This window comes from Mobula birostris, chromosome 8, assembly GCF_030028105.1.
Source record: "Mobula birostris isolate sMobBir1 chromosome 8, sMobBir1.hap1, whole genome shotgun sequence".
Classification (NCBI taxonomy): Eukaryota; Metazoa; Chordata; class Chondrichthyes; order Myliobatiformes; family Myliobatidae; genus Mobula; species Mobula birostris.
Genome location: NC_092377.1, coordinates 3,473,203 through 3,491,573, shown reverse-complemented (window position 1 = coordinate 3,491,573; position 18,371 = coordinate 3,473,203). Strand labels below are relative to the sequence as shown.

The 18,371-nt window shown below is 49.9% G+C and overlaps 2 protein-coding genes across 5 annotated transcripts in view; one reads left to right on the top strand and one right to left on the bottom strand.

Moving 5' to 3' along the window:
* Positions 1-1,885: 1,885 nt before the first annotated feature.
* Positions 1,886-10,856, bottom strand: paqr8 (progestin and adipoQ receptor family member VIII). The gene is made up of 2 exons (XM_072264712.1): positions 10,685-10,856; positions 1,886-8,102 (listed from the first exon to the last, which is right to left on the bottom strand). The coding sequence occupies exon 2, from the start codon at positions 8,091-8,093 to the stop codon at positions 7,032-7,034; it is 1,062 nt and encodes a 353-aa protein (XP_072120813.1). The 5' UTR covers positions 8,094-8,102; positions 10,685-10,856; the 3' UTR covers positions 1,886-7,031.
* Positions 10,857-10,914: 58 nt separating this feature from the next.
* The window catches only part of mcm3 (minichromosome maintenance complex component 3), an 84,838-nt gene continuing 77,381 nt past the window's right edge, over positions 10,915-18,371 (top strand). For 2 of the 4 annotated variants that reach the window (XM_072264709.1, XM_072264708.1), the window contains exon 1: positions 10,915-11,009. The gene's annotated coding sequence lies outside the window, so the exon portion shown is untranslated. The remainder of the gene's footprint in view (positions 11,010-18,371) is intronic. The other 2 variants (XM_072264710.1, XM_072264711.1) reach the window with 2 other exon arrangements.

Sequence of the window (18,371 nt, the reverse complement as noted above, 5' to 3'; positions counted from 1 at the left end):
TGGCCAGCTCCGAAACCAGCACCTACTCCCATACCTCGGGGCTGTTCGCCATGTCACCAACGCTCACCCCCATCGCAAACTCTCCTCGTCCACCATATCCCACACCCTCACAGCCCATCAACACCCAACTCCAATCACAAACTCTCCTCGTCCACCAAATCCCACACCCTCACAGCCCAACAACACTCACCCCATCACAAACTCTCCTCGTCCACCATATCCCACACCCTCACAGCCCACCAACCCTCACCCCCAGCACAAACTCTCCTCGTCCACCATATCCCACACCCTCACCCCAACAACACTCACTCCATCACAAACTCTCCTCGTCCACCATATCCCACACCCTCACAGCCCATCAACACCCAACTCCATCACAAACTCTCCTCGTCCACCAAATCCCACACCCTCACAGCCCAACAACCCTCACCCCCATCACAAACTCTCCTCGTTCACCAAATCCCACACCCTCACAGCCCAACAACACTCACCCCCATCACAAACTCTCCTCGTTCACCAAATCCCACACCCTCACAGCCCAACAACACTCACCCCATCACAAACTCTCCTCGTCCACCATATCCCACACCCTCACAGCCCACCAACCCTCACCCCCAGCACAAACTCTCCTCGTCCACCATATCCCACACCCTCACAGCCCATCAACACTCACTCCATCACAAACTCTCCTCGTCCACCATATCCCACACCCTCACAGCCCATCAACACCCAACTCCATCACAAACTCTCTTCATTCACCAAATCCCACACCCTCACAGCCCAACAAGTCACCTCATATCACAAACTCTCCTCGTTCACCAACCCTCACCCCATCACAAACTCTCCTCGTCCACCAAATCCCACACCCTCACAGCCCAACAACACTCACCCCATCACAAACTCTCCTTATTCACCAAATCCCCTCCCACAGCACACAAGACATGCTCCATAATCACGGAATCTTTCCCCTCCCAAATCCCAGGTACTCTCTCACCTACCACTGACTCCCCCACCGAGTCCCCACTCACCACCCACGGACAATCTCCCCACCCACTGAATTCCCTCCAACAGCCCACAGACACTCTCCCCATCACCATCTCCCTCACCCACTGAATCCCATCCCACGCCCACAGACACTGTCCCCATCACCGTCTCACCCACCCACTAAGCCCCCTCCTACAGTCCATGGACACCCTCACCTGTCACTGACTCTCCCCGACCCACTGAGTCCCCTCCCACACCCGCAGACACTCTCTCCATCACTGACTCACCCCACCCAATGAATTCCCTCCCACACCCACAGACACTTTCCCCATTACCGACACCCCCACCCCACCAAATCCCCTCCCACACCTACGGACACTCTCTTCCATCACCAACTCTTCCTATCCACTGAATCTCTTCCCCCTGCCCATGGACTCTCCGTCCCAGCCACTAAACCTGCCACAGCCCATCCGTCGATCCCCCCGCCCATGCACAGAAACGTCTCCCACAGTCAAGCACGCTCCTCCCAGAGCCCATGGTCTGACCTTGTCACTGGCAACTCTAAACATTACCTCTCCCTCCATCACAATTTAATCTCCATAACCTCAACATTCTTCCGGCCCTCCCCATCATTCAGCAGATCTGCACGAAGTTCTGCTGCAGGAGAGCAGCATCCATCATCGGGGACCCCGATCACCCAGGCCAGCCTCTCTCCTCACTGCTGCCATCGGGAAGGAGGTCCAGGAGCCCCAGGACTCACATCACCAGGTTCAGGAACAGTTATAACCCCTCAACCATCAGGCTCTTGAACCAAATGGGATAACTTCACTCCCCGCATCACTGAAATGTTCCCACAACCTATGGACTCATTTTCAAGGACTCATCATCTCATGTTCTCCATATTTATTATTATTGTTATTTCTCTTTTTTTTCCTTTTTGTATTTGCACTGTTGTTTTTTGTACATGGGTTGTTTGTCCTGGTGGTGTGGTCTTTCATTGATTCCACTGATCTTCTTACTGTGAATTCTCACAAGAAAATGAATCTCAGGGCTGTACATGATGGCATGTATGTACTTTGATAGTATATTTACTTTACACCTTGATTCTCCATGGAAATCTCAGTGACACAAACTGACCAATACCGTTCTTCCTCTGTTTGTGTTGTGTGAAAGAGTTCCCCAGGAGGCTGGAACCTACACTCCAATAACTCAACCAAAAGTGAAACAAAACATTTCAGACTGATGTTACTGTCAGCAGTGCGATGCTTCTGTTGACTTTGTCCCCTGACTTCACCTACCCTGCGCACAAAGTGCTCGAGGTATAGTCGGCCACATTGTAGACCTGTCCTTTGCACAGTCTTTGACAGGAAATCCCCCAAACCAACAGGTCAGGTGAAGATATCACACAATTTTAACTTCAATTGAGAAATGGAGCAGGTCACCCTTTCCATCTACATCGATTTGTAAATTGATTTCAGAACATTAATCTATTATAATTAGTATTGGTTAAACGCAAAATTCCCTCCACACTGTCCTATCACCCACTTCTAGGGCAGGGACCAAGTAGGTTAGATACAGAGCAAATTTCCATCTCCATACTCCCATCACAGAATCCCAGAGTGAGACACAGAGTGAAGCTCCATGTGACCTATCCCATCACACACTCCTGGGTTCAGACACAGAGTGAATCTTCCTCCACATTGTCCCATCACAGACTTTCAGGTCAGGGTCAGCATACATAACTAACAGAGCAGAATTCATTCCACACACTGGTTCCCAACCTTTTTTATGCCACGGACCAATACCATTAGGCAATGGGTGCACAGACCCCAGGTTGGGAACGTTGGCTCTACACACTCCTATCACACTATTTGCATGTGGGCTACAGTCACAGAAAGCTCCTCCTACTCTGTTGAAACTCACACTACCAAGGCAGAAGCAGCCCCTAGTGTATGGGTGAGTGGTTGAATCCCTGGTGGGGGGGGGGGGGGGTAGGAGCTGTTGAAATAGATGAGTTGCTGAGCAAAGTGGTTCATGGATCCGGATGGGCCTGTTCGATGCTATATATCTAAATAAATAAATTCTCAGCCCCAGATGTGAGGACAGCTCAGAGAAAGGTAACACTCCGCTCTGGTCCACTGTCACCCCATGAAAAGCTTTTAAAAACTCCCTCTGGTTTGTCTCACAGGCACCCCACCTTGCTGCTGGTGCTTTGAACGAGCCACTTTGTGTGCTGACATCATCGTTCATCAGCCACCACTCTACCCTTTGGTCTATTCGCCCATCTTCTCAGCCAAGCCTAGTCGCAGGACAATTTACAACGATTAATTAACCTACTTACCAGTACGTCTTTGGACTGTGGGAGGAAACTGGAGCACCCGGAGGAAACCCACAGGGTCACGGGGTGAACATACAAACTCCTTACAGATGACATCAGAATTGAACTTTGAACTCCGACACCAAGAACTGTAATAGCATCACACTGAACACTACACTACCGCAGCTCGATTCAGCTTTGCCAGATCCCCAGGGGAACCGGCCGAGGTGGTGTTGAGGACTTGCTTCATACAACAGTGGGACATATACATCTCACATTGGCTGAACAATTCGAGCAGGCGAACAGTCTCCTTGACAACTTTGCGTTCAAAACAAGTGGAAAAGGAAATCACCTGTGTACAGGACACAGTCTACCTGCAGAAATGACCTGAAACAGATTCCACCACCTCCTCTGGCAGTGTATTCCAGATATCATCTAACAGCCTCTTTACATCACCAACATCTCACCTTAAAGCCTCTTGTTTTCCATACTCCACCTGGCCTGATCAGGCCAGGTCACTCCCTCAGCCTCGTTTTCACCAAGTGAAACAAGCCCAGTCTAATCAATGTCTTCCCTTAACTAAAGCCTTCTAAACCAAACCGCTTGGGAGGGACCCTCTGTACCTTCTCCAGCCGTATCCCATGAAGGCAAACGTGTTCCAAGCCATCTTCGCCACCCCAGAGTCATACAAATCAACAGCACTGAGAGAGGCCCCTCAGCCCATCTAGTCCATGTGGAACTAGTATTCTGCCTGCACCTGGATCCCAGCCCTCCATATCCAAACACATCTTAAATGCTACAATCAACCCACACCCAGCATGTCTGGCTGGCAGCTTGTAGAGGTAGGCCTCACCAAGATCTCATCCAATTTCAATATAACACCCCAACTTTTTCAATCTTATTCACATCTTTCCTGGTAGCCTCTGCTGCTACTTTCAACGAGCTTATGGATTGGGCCCTGTTCCCGTCACTGTGTAAGTCCTATCCTTATTTGACATCCTGGAAAAAAAATTACCTGCCCTTATTGGGACTGAACTCCATTGACCAGCTTTCCATCTGGTCCACATCCAGCCTTAGACAATCTTTTTCCTTATCCACTACTCTGAGTGTGTGTCCCCTGCAATCTTACTTAAGAGTGGTTAGTGTTGTCACATGTACAGTACATTGAAACACAGTGAAATGAGTTGTTTGCTTCAAAGGCCAACACTGTCCGAGGGGCAGCCTACAAGTATTGCCATGATTCAGCACCCACATCTCATGCTGACAATTTCCCCTCCCTAATCTGTATGTATTTGGGCTGTGGGAGGAAACCGGAGCTCCCGGTGGAAACTGATGCGGTCACGGGGCGAGTATGCGGACTCCTTAGAGACAGCAGCCAGAATTGAAAGCCAGTCGCTGGTACCGTAACGCTTTGGGCCAGCCCCAATCCTGCCACGGCCACTCGTTTATTTACTCAGTTACAGATACGTCATGGAACTGACCTCTCAGGCCCAATTCGCAAACCACAGGTTTAACCCCAGCCTAAGCACAAGACAATTTACTTTGATCAATTAACCAACTAACCGGTATGTCTTTGCACTGTGCAAGGAAACCGGAGCAGCTGGGGGTTTATAGGGAGGACAAACAGATTCCTTACAGAGGATGTTGGAATTAACTCCGAATTCCAATGCCCCGAGCTGCAAAAGAGTTGCGCTAACCGCTACCCTGCCATGGCGCCCACCCTGCCCCCCTTACATCCAGTAAAGCACTGGTACTGAGGGTACGGGTGCAGAGTGATAGAAGGGTTAAATGAAGCTGAGGGGTGTTGGAATCTGGAGCTCAAACCTAATGTGGGGGTTGAAGCAAGAGACTCACCACACATAAACAGCCCTCAGATGTGTAACCTGTAGAATTGTGGACCAAGACTGGACTGGATTAGGCAGGGAGATTGATTTGCCCAGAGTAAGGACTCTTTTCCACATCACGATTGTACAGCATTGATTAGGTACAGAGTGATAGTCCCTCAATACTGAACCACCAGACACCACTACAGCAGGGTCAATACGGGGCAGATAGAATAAAATACCCTCCAGGCAGGGACAGCATGGTCAGACACAACTCCCTCTATACCATCTTCTCACACACTACCGGGGTCAGACACAACTCCCTCTGCACCATCCCATCGCACACTCCTAGGATCAGATACAACTCCCTCTGCACCATCCCACCAGACACTCCCGGGGTCAGACACAACTCCCTCTGCACCATCCCACCAGACACTCCCGGGGTCAGACACAACTCCCTCTGCACCATCCCATCACACACTCCTAGGATCAGACACAACTCCCTCTGCACCATCCCACCAGACACTCCCGGGGTCAGACACAACTCCCTCTGCACCATCCCACCAGACACTCCCGGGGTCAGACACAACTCCCTCTGCACCATCCCATCACACACTCCTAGGATCAGACACAACTCCCTCTGCACCATCCCATCAGACACTCCCGGGGTTAGACACAACTTCCTCTGCACCATCCCACCAGACACTCCCGGGGTCGGACACAACTCCCTCTGCACCATCCCGTCAGATACTCCCAGGGTCAGACACAACTCCCTCTGCACCATCCTGTCAGATACTCCTGGGGTCAGACACAACTCCCTCTGCACCATCCCACCAGACACTCTCGGGGTCAGACACAACTCCCTCTGCACCATCCCACCAGACACTCCCGGGGTCAGACACAACTCCCTCTGCACCATCCCATCACACACTGCTAGGATCAGACACAACTCCCTCTGCACCATCCCATCACACACTCCCAGGATCAGATACAACTCCCTCTGCACCATTCCACCAGACACTCCCGGGGTCGGACACAACTCCCTCTGCACCATCTTGTCACACACTCCCGGGGTCAGACACAACTCCCTCTGCACCATCCCATCACACACTCCTAGGATCAGATACAACTCCCTCTGCACCATCCCATCAGACACTCCCGGGGTCAGACGCAACTCTCTCTGCACCATCCCACCAGACACTCCCGGGGTCGGACACAACTCCCTCTGCACCATCCCATCACACACTCCTAGGATCAGATACAACTCCCTCTGCACCATCCCACCAGACACTCCTGGGGTCAGACACAACTCCCTCTGCACCATCCCACCAGACACTCCTGGGGTCAGACACAACTCCCTCTGCACCATACCACCAGACACTCCTGGGGTCGGACGCAACTCCCTCTGCACCATCCCATCACACACTCCTGGGGTCAGACACAACTCCCTCTGCACCATCCCACCAGACACTCCCGGGGTCAGACACAGATTGATACTTCCTCCACACTGTCGTATCACACACGCCCAAGATCGGAGACAGAGTGAAAATCCCTCCACACTGTCCAATCACACTCTCCTGGGGTCAGACATGGAATGAAGCTCCCACTGCATCACACACTGTTGGATGTCAGACACAGTGGAACTCCCTGCAGGCGGTCCCAACACTCACTTCCAGTGTCAGACAGAGAGTGAAGCCCCTCACTGCAGCCTTCCCTAGCCCCACCTCCAACACCAGCAGCACACAGACACCCGCCAACAGGGGCTGACCCCTTTCACACCCCCGCACGTCGAGGTGACCAATAAAGACAAATGGAAGTTGGGAGTCCGCCAGGCTCTGCACATGAATCTATTCACACACCATGTTAATTTGTTAGAGCACAGTCTAGGTTCCCCGCGGGATCGGCCCTCATTCACTTCTCTTCCTCAGCCGTTGCTGCAGGACGTGGCGCAGGTACAGCACTGAGCAGCCACACCCAAGGAGCAAAAGGGCGAAGAGGCCACAGGCAGCGTAGATGGAGTCATGGTCCCCGCGGACAGCAAACACGTCCCGGCGGCCCCAGTAGTCCAGGAGCACGGCCTCCATCTGGGCCAGTGTGCACAGGGCCAGGAAGGTGTGGAAGATCTGGTGGGCGTGCCCTACGATGTCACAGCTGCCCGGGAAGTACCTCTCCGGCACGGGACAGGAGAAGAAAGCCGAGGCTACCAGGAAGAGGGCGATCTGCAGGCCGTGGTAAACGGCGGCCGGGTCCGCACAGCCGGCCGCCCAGCATCCGGCTAGGCGGTGAACCACAGGGCTGATATCAAGCATGTACGCCAGACAGGCAGGCACCAGTTGGCACAACTTGCGGCGGGTGGGGTACGGCCGCTTGAAATGCATCTTGGAGAGGCAGCAGCCAAGACAGGAGAGCCAGCCAAGAAGGGCGGCGGCGGGGAGGAAGAAGGGCCTCATCACACGCAGCCAGTCCAGCTCAGCACAGTAGTAGTAATGTGCCAGCGCACTGCCGTATTGGTAGGCACCCACTCCCACGTAGTCGAGGAAGTAGAAAGAATAGTGTGCCAACTCAGACTTGGACTGAAAGAGGTGGGCCAGCACACTGCACGACAGGTAGATTAGACAGGCCACCATGAAGCAGTGGAGCGGCAGTCCGTAGAGGACGGGCAGGGGCACAGCCGTGCACAGGAAGGCACAGAAACGGGCCAGCAGCACCAGGATGGCCAGCAGGTGCGTCCACACGTTCAGCGCCTCGTTGTGGCACAGGAAGAGGCTCAGTGCATAGTACTTCCAGGCCCGGCCCACCGGCCGGTAGCCGCTGCAGATGAAGGGCTCGCGGAAGAGCTCAGGGACGTCAGAGTCTCGCAGAGTGCCTGGCACTTCGGGCAGGAGCTCCCGCAACACCTGCTGTGGGCAGAACCGCTCCAGGATGCGGCCGAGAGGCTTCTTTAGTTTCGTTTCACACACCATCACCATCCGGGTCACCTAAGGAAGGAGAGGACAAACACAGGATTTAGTTCAGACCTCCAGCTCCACTGTCACGCCCCAGGTACAACTTTGAACATAGGACAAGGTACATCGATGGTACTTAGCACAAGCTGTGCACCAGCAACCCACCTACTCAACCCTAGCCACAAATTACAATGACCAATTCACCTGCCAACCGGTAGGTCTTTGGTCTGTGGAAGGTAGCAGAGCACCGAGAGGAAACCAAGGTGGTCACAGGCAGGACGTACAAACTGGGGTTGAACTCGGAACTCCGGGCAGCATAGCGGCTAGCACTGTGCCATCCTGGGGCACTCCGAAGTTCAAAGTTCAACTCTGACGCCATTCTGTAGAGAGCCTGTACATTCCTCCCTCTGGTGCTCCAGCTCCCCCCCCAGTCAGTAGGTTAATCGGTCATTGTAAGTTGTCCCCTGATGAGGCCAGGGTTAAACTGGGGTTGGCGGAGGTTGAAGGCGCTACTCTGTCCTGTTGTAAAACTCCTGACATCCTGAGCTGAAATAGCTAACCTCTACACTACCTTGGCTGGTTCGTCCAATCACATTAACATTAACCAGATACTCTGGTAAGTTAACTGTCTATACCACTTACTCCAGCTAGAGATCAAGTGTGAAAGTAACTGGGGGGAGGTACAGACACAAGATAGAAACATAAATGTGTAATGGTGGGTACAGGGGCAATGGAACTCAATGCTTTATCCTGCTGGTGGCTGGCAAGCACCCAATGGGCCAAATAGCCTGCCACTGGGTCATAATAGGTTTCTCTTCTTTCATCAAACATCTGGACTGAAGTGTTAATGTAAACCCCAACTGATGGCTGTTTCAGCATCTCCTTCAGAAATCAGAGGTGCAAGGAGGTTTGGGAGTCCTTGTGCAGGATTCCCTAAGGGTTAACTTGCAGATTGAGACGATGGTGAGGAAGGCAAATGCAATGTTAGCATTAATTTTGAGAGGACTAGAATACAAAAGCAAGGATGTCACACTGAGGCTTTAAAAGACATTGGTCAGACTGCACTTAGAGTATTGTGAGCAGTTTTGGGCTCCTTATCAAACAAATGATGTGCTGGCATTGGAAAAGATGCAGAGGAGGATCATGAGAATGATCCCAGGAATGAAAGGGTTAACATTTGATGCCTCTGGGCCTGTACTCACCGGAGTTTAGAAGAATGAGGGAGGATCTCATTGAAACCTATTGAATATTGAAAGACCTAGATAGAGTGGATGTGAAGAAGATGTTTCATAGTCATAGTCATACTTTATTGATCCTGGGGGAAATTGGTTTTCGTTACAGTTGCAGCACTTCCCATTATGGGTGGGTCTAGGACCAGAGGGCACAGCCCCAGAATAGCGGAATGTCCATTTAGAAAAGAGATGAGGAGGATTTTCTTTAACCAGAGGGTGCTGAATCTGTGGAACTCACTGACATAGACGGCTATGCTGCCCAACTCATTGTGTGGAGGTTGATAGTTCCTTGGTTAGTCAGGGCATCAAAGATTACTGGTAGGAGCATTGGTCTGAGAGGGAGAATAAAGCAGCCAAGATGGAATGATGAAGCAGACTCTATGGGCCAGGCGGGCTCGTTCTGCTCCTATGTCTCATCAACTTACCCTGCCCTATGGAGAAGGAGGCGAACATTTGGCCCTAGTATCCTAGCCCACAACTTTGTCAGACAGGTGATATTTTCTTCGTCATTCCTGAGTCCACTAGTAGTCCAGACCAGACAAGAATGGGTCAGGAAACCATCTCGAACCCTTCCCTTTCATCTCCTCTTCCTGTAGATGACTTTATAATCTGCTCACAATCGGCTTCCCTACTCCTGAATCAAAATTCAAAAGTAGTCTCTTCTTGTTAATAACCTCGGGGTGATTCCCAAGCCCCTGCACCATGCAATGGTTCAATTTAAGTCACCGCCACTGTTCCAGAATCTAGACATGCGTGCGCGCGTGCACACACACACACACAGCAACACGGAGACGGGCACACATGCTCACTGGGACACTACACGGAGACGGGCACACACGCTCATGGGGACACAACATGGAAATGGGCACACACACTCACAGGGACACAACAACAGAGAGACGGGCACACAGACACAGGCACGACAACAGAGGCACAACAACAGAGACAGGCACACAAACACTGGCACAACAACAGAGATGGGCACACACACACTGCACAAAAACACAGACAGGCACACACACGGGCAAGGCAACACAGATTGGGCACACACACTGGCAAGGCAACACAGAGACGGGCACACACACACGGGCACGACAACAGAGACAGGCACACACACGGGCACAACACAAATATGGGCACATACATGGGCACGACAACACAGATATGGGCACTGATGGGCACACATACACTGGCACAACACAGAGACGGGCGCGCACACACTAGCACAACACAAAGATGGGCACACACACTGGCACGACAGCACAGAGACGGGCAAAACAGCACAGAGGCGGCACACACGCCGAAAACCTTCAGTCCCCTCACTCCTGTGATTCCCGGACATGATTATCCTTCTATCCTGCACTTTGTCCCAGGTTTACTGACCTGCTATGCCCCTGGTCAGACCAAGTCTGCACTCCCTCTTCAGGCGCTCTGTCTCTCCGTCCGCCCCAGCTACAGCGGAGACGCCATTCTTCGGATTCAAACGTCTCCTGGGTGCGAATTGCAAAAGAGCGGATTGGTCGGGAAAGTTTAGACAACTCCCAAACCCACAGTTTACAACAGGGAACTGAAATAAGTCAGGATATTGGCCAATTTCCCGGCGACAGTTTCTAAATCAGAGAGCCGCCTGGCACGACGGAACGCAGCGGGCAGACGCCGGGGCTCTCTCCGGGGAGAGAGCGAGAGGAGCCTTTGATGCCGGGCTGAGGTGAGCGAACTCCTCATTAGTAACCGGCCGGGTTAGCCCGGCTTCGCCGAGACTGCGCACATCCCAGCTCTTCTGTCCGAGCATCTCCATGGAAACCCACAGTGACAAAGCGGTGGTTGTGTGAGTGTGAGAGGGCCGGTGCCTGGGTCCACTCTCCCCGAGCCGATCGGACTCTCTTAAAGCAACTGGCTCCCTGTCAGTACGCCAGTGTCTGTCTGTCTGTCTCTCTGTCAGTATGTCAGTGTCAGTCTCTCTCTGTCTCTCTCTCTTCTCTATCTGCTTCTGTCTCTATCTTTGCTTCTCTCTGTCTCTCACTGAATTTCTTTCAGTGTCTCTGCCTGTCTCCCTCTCTGTTAGTCTCTATCTCTCTCTCTTTCTCTTACTCTCTATCTCTGTCTGTCTCTCACTGTCTCTATTTTTGTCTCAATCCTATCTCTCTTCTCTCTGCCTCTGTGTCTCCTTCTCTCTATCTGTTTCTCTCCGTCTCTCACTGCCCCTCTCTCTGTCTGTCTGTCTCTCTCTCTCTTTGTCTGTCTATCTCTTTCTGTCTCTCTCTCTCTGTCTCTCTTTGTCTGTCTCTCTTTCTCTCTCTCTGTCTCTCTCTCTCTCTCTCCCTCCCTCTGTCTGTCTCTCTCTCTCTCTCCAGTTTCAAAGTGCCTGAGTCCAGTTGCACCGCCAGTTCTGACAGCAAAGACTATTGGGTTGTACCCAAACCCTTTGTCTGAGACAGTAAAATGCAGAGAATCAGGCTCTGTCTGAATGTGCATGTAGTGGGGGCTGGGGGGGTGGGATGCTGTGATTGGGGAATTTACAGTGGATTAGCATTGCAGCTTTGCACCCAGCGGGTTCCTCAGTTGGAGTAGGTTGGGGTGGGAGGACTGGGGGGGGGGGAGTTCTGCTAGGAGCTACATTCTGATGCAAACTGGATTCTTAGAGTAGATACTACATTCAGTATGAAGCATCAGTAGTGGTATACTATTTACCTTTTAATTGATGTCCTCAATGCATCTTATTATCTGATCATTTTTTGGGTGAAATGACCTTATGTTGTGTGTGTGAGTTATATGTACTGTGTTGGAGGAACGTTGTTTTGATTGGCAGTACACGTGTACGGTTGAATGACAATAAACTTGAACTTGATGCGAAAAGACCCAAGCCCACATGCCCACATCCATCAAGACGTTTAGCAAAGCTACAGTCACAGAGTCAAAGAGCACTACAGCATAGAAACAGGCCACTCGGCCCTTTTTCCCTGTGCCAAACTATTAATCTGCCTAGTCCCATTGACCCACATCTGGACCAGAGCCCTACATACCTCTCCCATTCATGTACCTATCCAAATTACCTTTAAGTGTTAAACACAAGAGATTCTGCAGATGCCAGAAATCCAGAGCAACGCACACAAAATGCTGGAGGAACACAGCAGGTCAGCTATGGAAATGAATAAACAGTCAACATTTCAGGCCAAGACTTAATGAAAGATCTCAGCCTGAAATGTTTATTCCTCTCGTTTCGTGTGTGTTTTTCTCTTAAATGTTGACAAGTCAGACTAATAATACAGGCAACTGACCTAAATTGGTCTAATTTCCTTACATTTTGTCCATGTCCCCCTGAACCTTTCTAAACTTGTTATGCATCACCCTCATTGGGAAAAGATTTCCCCTCAGGCTCTTTGAAATCTTTCCCCTCTCACCTTAAACCTGTTCCCTCTAGTTTTATACTCCCCTGCCCTGAGAAAAAGAACTGTGACCATTGATCTTATCTGTGACTTACAACTTTGCAAAGATAAATTGGTTTATTATGTCACACAGTGACATCAGAGCGTCATTGAAGTTGCTGATTGTGCTTTGTGTCCAAAGGTGGCAGGAGACCTGTGCGGGAGAGTCTTTAAAGTGGGACAGCCACTGCCCTGGGGCCGTTCCACACTCCCGAGTGGTCATCACAAAGTAGGCCCTTCCTTGCTTTCAGTGACATCTTCTGTGCCTTGCCATGCCCTTCGCTCTCCGTGGAGCATTGTACAAATGCTCTCGGCCATTGGATCTCACGCACAGCACAGAGTGTCATAGGAAGTCATTCCTGCCCGTGGCCATCAAACTTTACAACTCCTTCCTTGCAGGGTCACACATCCTGAGCCAATAGGCTGGTCCTGGACCTATTTCATAATTTACTGGCATAATTTACATACTAGTACTTAACTATTTATGGTTCTATTACTATTTATTATTTATGGTGCAACTGTAACGAAAACCAATTTCCCCCGGGATCAATAAAGTATGACTATGACTATGACTATGACTAGATCCCATCTAGCCAGTGTACCAGGGCTGAATTCACGCGCTAGTTTAGCCATGTACCTATCTCACCGGTGTATAAAGCCACCCACCACCCTCAGCTGGTTTAGCCCGCCTGTAGCAGGCTGTGGCTGCGGTCACTGCAAACAATTACTTGGAGCCGCAGGTAAGACCGGTGCGACTCAAAGGTGCGTGAGCTGCCCCAGAAGGGGCACAACAAGACCCTTCCGCAGAGGCGCTACTCCTCCCTGGGCACCCCATACACCTCGGATATTGAAATAGTACAAGCAAGGACAACAGAATAAAAGGTGTTCCATTTACAGTGACTGGCACAACCGCTTTACAATACCTGCGATGACTAATCGGAGTTCAATTCCAGCCACAGTCTCGCAGGAGTCTGTACGCTCTCCCTGTCACTATGTGGGCTTCCTCCCACATTCCAGTGACGTAAGGGATAGGGTTCCTATGTTCTAGGCACCTGAAGGCAGCCCCCAGCATATCTTCGGACTGTGTTGGTTGTTGACACATTTCACCGTATGTTTCTATATTTCATAGAAACATAGAAAACCCACAGCACAATACAGGCCCTTTGGCCCACAATGCTGTGCCAAACACGTCCTTACTTTGGAAATTTCCTCGGGTTACCCATAGCCCTCTATTTTTCTAAGCTCCATGTACATATCCAGGAGTCTCTTAAAAGACCTTATCATACCTGCCTCCACCAACGTTGCCGGCAGCCCGTTCCACACACTCACCACTCTCTGTGTAAAAATCCTACCCCTGACAACTCCTCTGTACCTACTTCCAAGTACCTTAAAACTGTGCCCTATCATGCTAGCCCTTCCAGAGCTGGGAAAAAGCCTCTGACTATCCACACGATCAATGCCTCTCATCATCTTGTACACCTCTATCAGGCCACCTCTCATCTTCCGTCGCTCCAAGGAGAAAAGGCTGAGTTCATTCAACCTATTCACATAAGGCATACTCCCCAATCCAGGCAACATCCTTGTAAATCTCCTCTGCACCCTTTCTATGGTTTCTACATCCTTCCTGTAGTGAGGTGACCAGAACTGAGCACAGTACTCCAAGTGGGGTCTGACCGGGGTCCTATACAGTTGCAACATTACCTCTCGGCTTCGAAACTCATTCCCATGATTGATGAAGGCCAATACACCGTATGCCTTCTTACCCACAGAGTCAACCTGCGCAGCAGCTTTGAGTGTCCTATGGACTCGGACCCTAAGATCCCTCTGATTCTCCACACTGCCAAGCGTCTTACCATTAATACTATATTCTGCCATCATATTTGACCTACCATAATGAACCACCTCACACTTATCTGGGTTGAACTCCATCTGCCACTTCTCAGCCCAGTTTTGCATCCTATCAATGTCCCACTATAACCTCTGACAGCCCACCACACTGTCCACAACACCTCCAACCTTTGTGTCATCAGCAAATTTACTAACCCATCCCTCCACTTCCTCATCCAGGTCTTTTATAAAAATCACGAAGAGAAGGGGTCCCAGAACAGATCCCTGAGGCACACCACTGGTCACTGACCTCCATGCAGAATATGACTCGTCTACAACCACTCTTTGCCTTCTGTGGGCAAGCCATTTCTGGATCCACAAAGCAATGTCCCCTTGGATCTCATGCCTCCTTACTTTCTTAATAAGCCTTGCATGGGGTACCTTATCAAATGCCTTGCTAAAATCCATATACACTACATCTATGGCTCTAACTACATCAATGGGTCTAGTCACATCCTCAAAAAATTCAACCAGACTCGTAAGGCATGACCTGCCCTTGACAAAGCCATGTTGTCTATTCCTAATCATATTAAGCTTCTCCAAATGTTCATAAATCCTGCCTCTCAGGATCTTTTCCATCAACTTACCAACCACTGAGTAAGACTCACTGGTCTATAATTTCCTGGGCTATCTCTACTCCCTTTCTTGAATAAGGGAACAACATCTGCAACCCTCCAATCCTCTGGGACCTCTCCTGTCCCCATTGATGATGCAAAGATCATTGCCAGAGGCTCAGCAATCTCCTCGCTCGCCTCCCACAGTAGCCTATGGTACATCTCGTCCCGTCCCGGAGACCTATCCAATTTAATGCTTTCCAAAAGTTCCAGCACATTGTCTTTCTTTATATCTACATGCTCAAGCTGTTCAGTCCTCTGTAAGTCATCCCTACAATCATCAAGATCCTTTTCCGTAGTAAATATTGAAGCACTAAGTACTGAATACTAAGTACATCTGCTATCTCCTCCGGTTCCATACACACGTTTCCACTGTCACACTTGATTGGTCCAATTCTCTCACGTCTTATCCGCTTGCTCTTTACAGACTTATAGAATGCTTTGGGGTTTTCCTTAATCCTGCTCACCAAGGCTTTCTCATGGTCCCTTCTGGCTCTCCTAATTTCATTCTTAAACTCCTTCCTGCTAGCCTTATAATCTTCTAGATCTCTATCATTACCTACTTTTCTAAACCTTTCATAAGCTTTTCTTTTCGTCTTGACTAGATTTTCAACAGCCTTTGTACACCATGGTTCCTGTACCCTACCATCCTTTCCTTGTCTCATTGGAATGTACCTATGCAGAACTCCACGCAAATATCCCCTAAACGTTTGCCACATTTCTGCCGTACATTTCTCCGAGAATATCTGTTTCCAATTTAAGTTTCCAAGTTCCTACCTGATAGCCTTATATTCCCCTTACTCCAATTAACTACTTTCCTAACTTGTCTGTTCCTATCCCTCTCCAATGCTATGGTAGAGGAGATAGAATTATGATCATTATCTCCAAAGTGCTCTCCCACTGAGAGACCTGACACCTGACCAGGTTCATTTCCCAATACCACATCAAGTACAGCCTCTCCTCTTGTACATGATGTACGTGATACAAATACCGCTAATTGTTAATCCAGATCTGCAAATTTTAAAAGAGGAGAAAATCTGCAGATGCTGGAAATCAAAGTAAAACACGCAAAATGCTGGAGGAACTCAGCAGGCCAGGCAGCGTCCATGGAAAAGGGCAAACAGTTCTTGGACCAGAATGGCCCAGAATGTCAACTGTTTGCTCTTTTCCATGGATGCTGCCTGGCCTGCTGAGTTTCTACAGCATTTTGTGTGTACTACTGCAAATTTACATCAGGGAATTAAATAGATTTGGTCTTGATGAGGGGTCTCAGCCCAAAACATACATTGCCCGTTATGCCACTGGTGTTTAGGGCAGCAATGAAGGTACTCCATCCCTGCCTGTCCTTGGCCATTTTCTCTATTGTGCCCAGGTGTGGTTCAGGGTCCTCATTTCTGCCTCTGTGATACAGTGCCAAGTTGTCATTGGTCTCCCACATTTCCTCTGCCCTTCAGGGGTCTGAAGAAGTTCTGTCTTGATGGAGTTAGCCTCTCTTCTCATTACGTGCCTAATCCATCTCCAGCGTTTCCTCATGCTGATTGTGGCCATGTTTTCATGGTGACACTGAGGGAATTGGGTGTGGTTGGAAATCTTTGTCCAGAAAATACGGAGGATCTTCCTGAGCCTCACCTGTGGAATGATGACAGCTTGGCAAGGAGGCTCCCTGTCACGCGCCGACATTCTGACCTGCATAAGAATGTGGACAGGACACAGCTCTGGTACGGCTTCACCTTGGTGTGGACTCTGTACTTGGTTGATTCCCATATGATCTCATTGATCTAAAGACATTTCTAGTTTGCTGAGTCTGCACTGAGTCCTTGGTCCCACCGTCTTGCCAAATGATGTCAGTCCAAAACATTGCCTGTTTATTCACCTCTATAGATGCTGCCTGACCCGCAGAGTTTCTCCAGCATTTTGTCTGTGTTAATTTGGAATCTACGTCGGTGTCAATAACAATGACATGAGTCCTTCAGAGGAGAAAACTGCTTCCCTTGTCTTGCCTGTTTGACAAGTGACTCTAAACTCACCATTGAACATAGAACAGTACAGCATAGTTCAGGTCCTTCAGCCCATTATTTTGTGCTAGCCTTTTAACCTACTCCAAGATCAATCTAAAACTTCACTCCCACATAGCTCTCCATATTTCTATGTGCCTACCACTAACCCTGGCAGCATATTCCATGCACCCACAACTCCCTGAGTGCAAAACCTACCTCTGACATCCCCACTAATCACCTTAAAACTATGCTGCCTTGTATTAGCCATTTCCGCCTGGGGAAAAGTCTCTGGCTGTCCACTCGATCTATGCCCCTTATCATCTTACACACCTCTATCTAGTCATCTCTCCTCCTTCACTGCAAAGAGAGAAGAGCTAGCTTGCTCAACCTTTCCTAATAAGACACACTCTCTAATCCAGGCAGCATCCCGGTAAATCTCCTCTGCGCCCTCTCTAATCCAGGCAGCATCCTGGTAAATCTCCTCTCCACCCTCTTGAAAGCTTCCACGTCCTTCCTATAATAAGGCGACCAGAACAGAACATGACAGTCCACGTGTGGTCTAACCAGGGTTTTATAAAGCTGCAACATTACCTCGTGCTCTTGAATTTAATCCCCTGACAAATGAATGCCCATACACCATATGCTTTCTGCACCACCCTCCAACATAGGCCATTGTGGCTGAGTGTAAACACATATCTACATTCTCTCACACGCAAACTCTGCACTCGTAACCACAGCTTCATGTCCACCGACGGTATAAATGTGATGTTGTTCCCCTGCCCACCAGCCTCGCTGCCGTGTACTGACCAGGTGACTGACACAAGGAGAGTTCAGCTCACTGATACAATGGGAGGGGCACGCCCCCAACTACAGGAAAGCCAAGAAGTGATCGAGGTAGATTCAGGCCGCTGCTTGCAGGCGTACGTGGTCATTGATTATGAGTTATTGTGGAAAAACAAAGACAGAGCTTGCACAGACACGCTTTTCCCAATACCTGACATCACAGTCACAAGGTGACTTCACAAAGCAACTACAGCTGCCGTGCCAAGGGACTAAAGCTTGCCTTAAAAACTCATGTTTCAAATCAAAACCACTGAGGTTTCCTGAGAGATTTAGAGTAACCAGATTGACATCGTGATTTTTATTA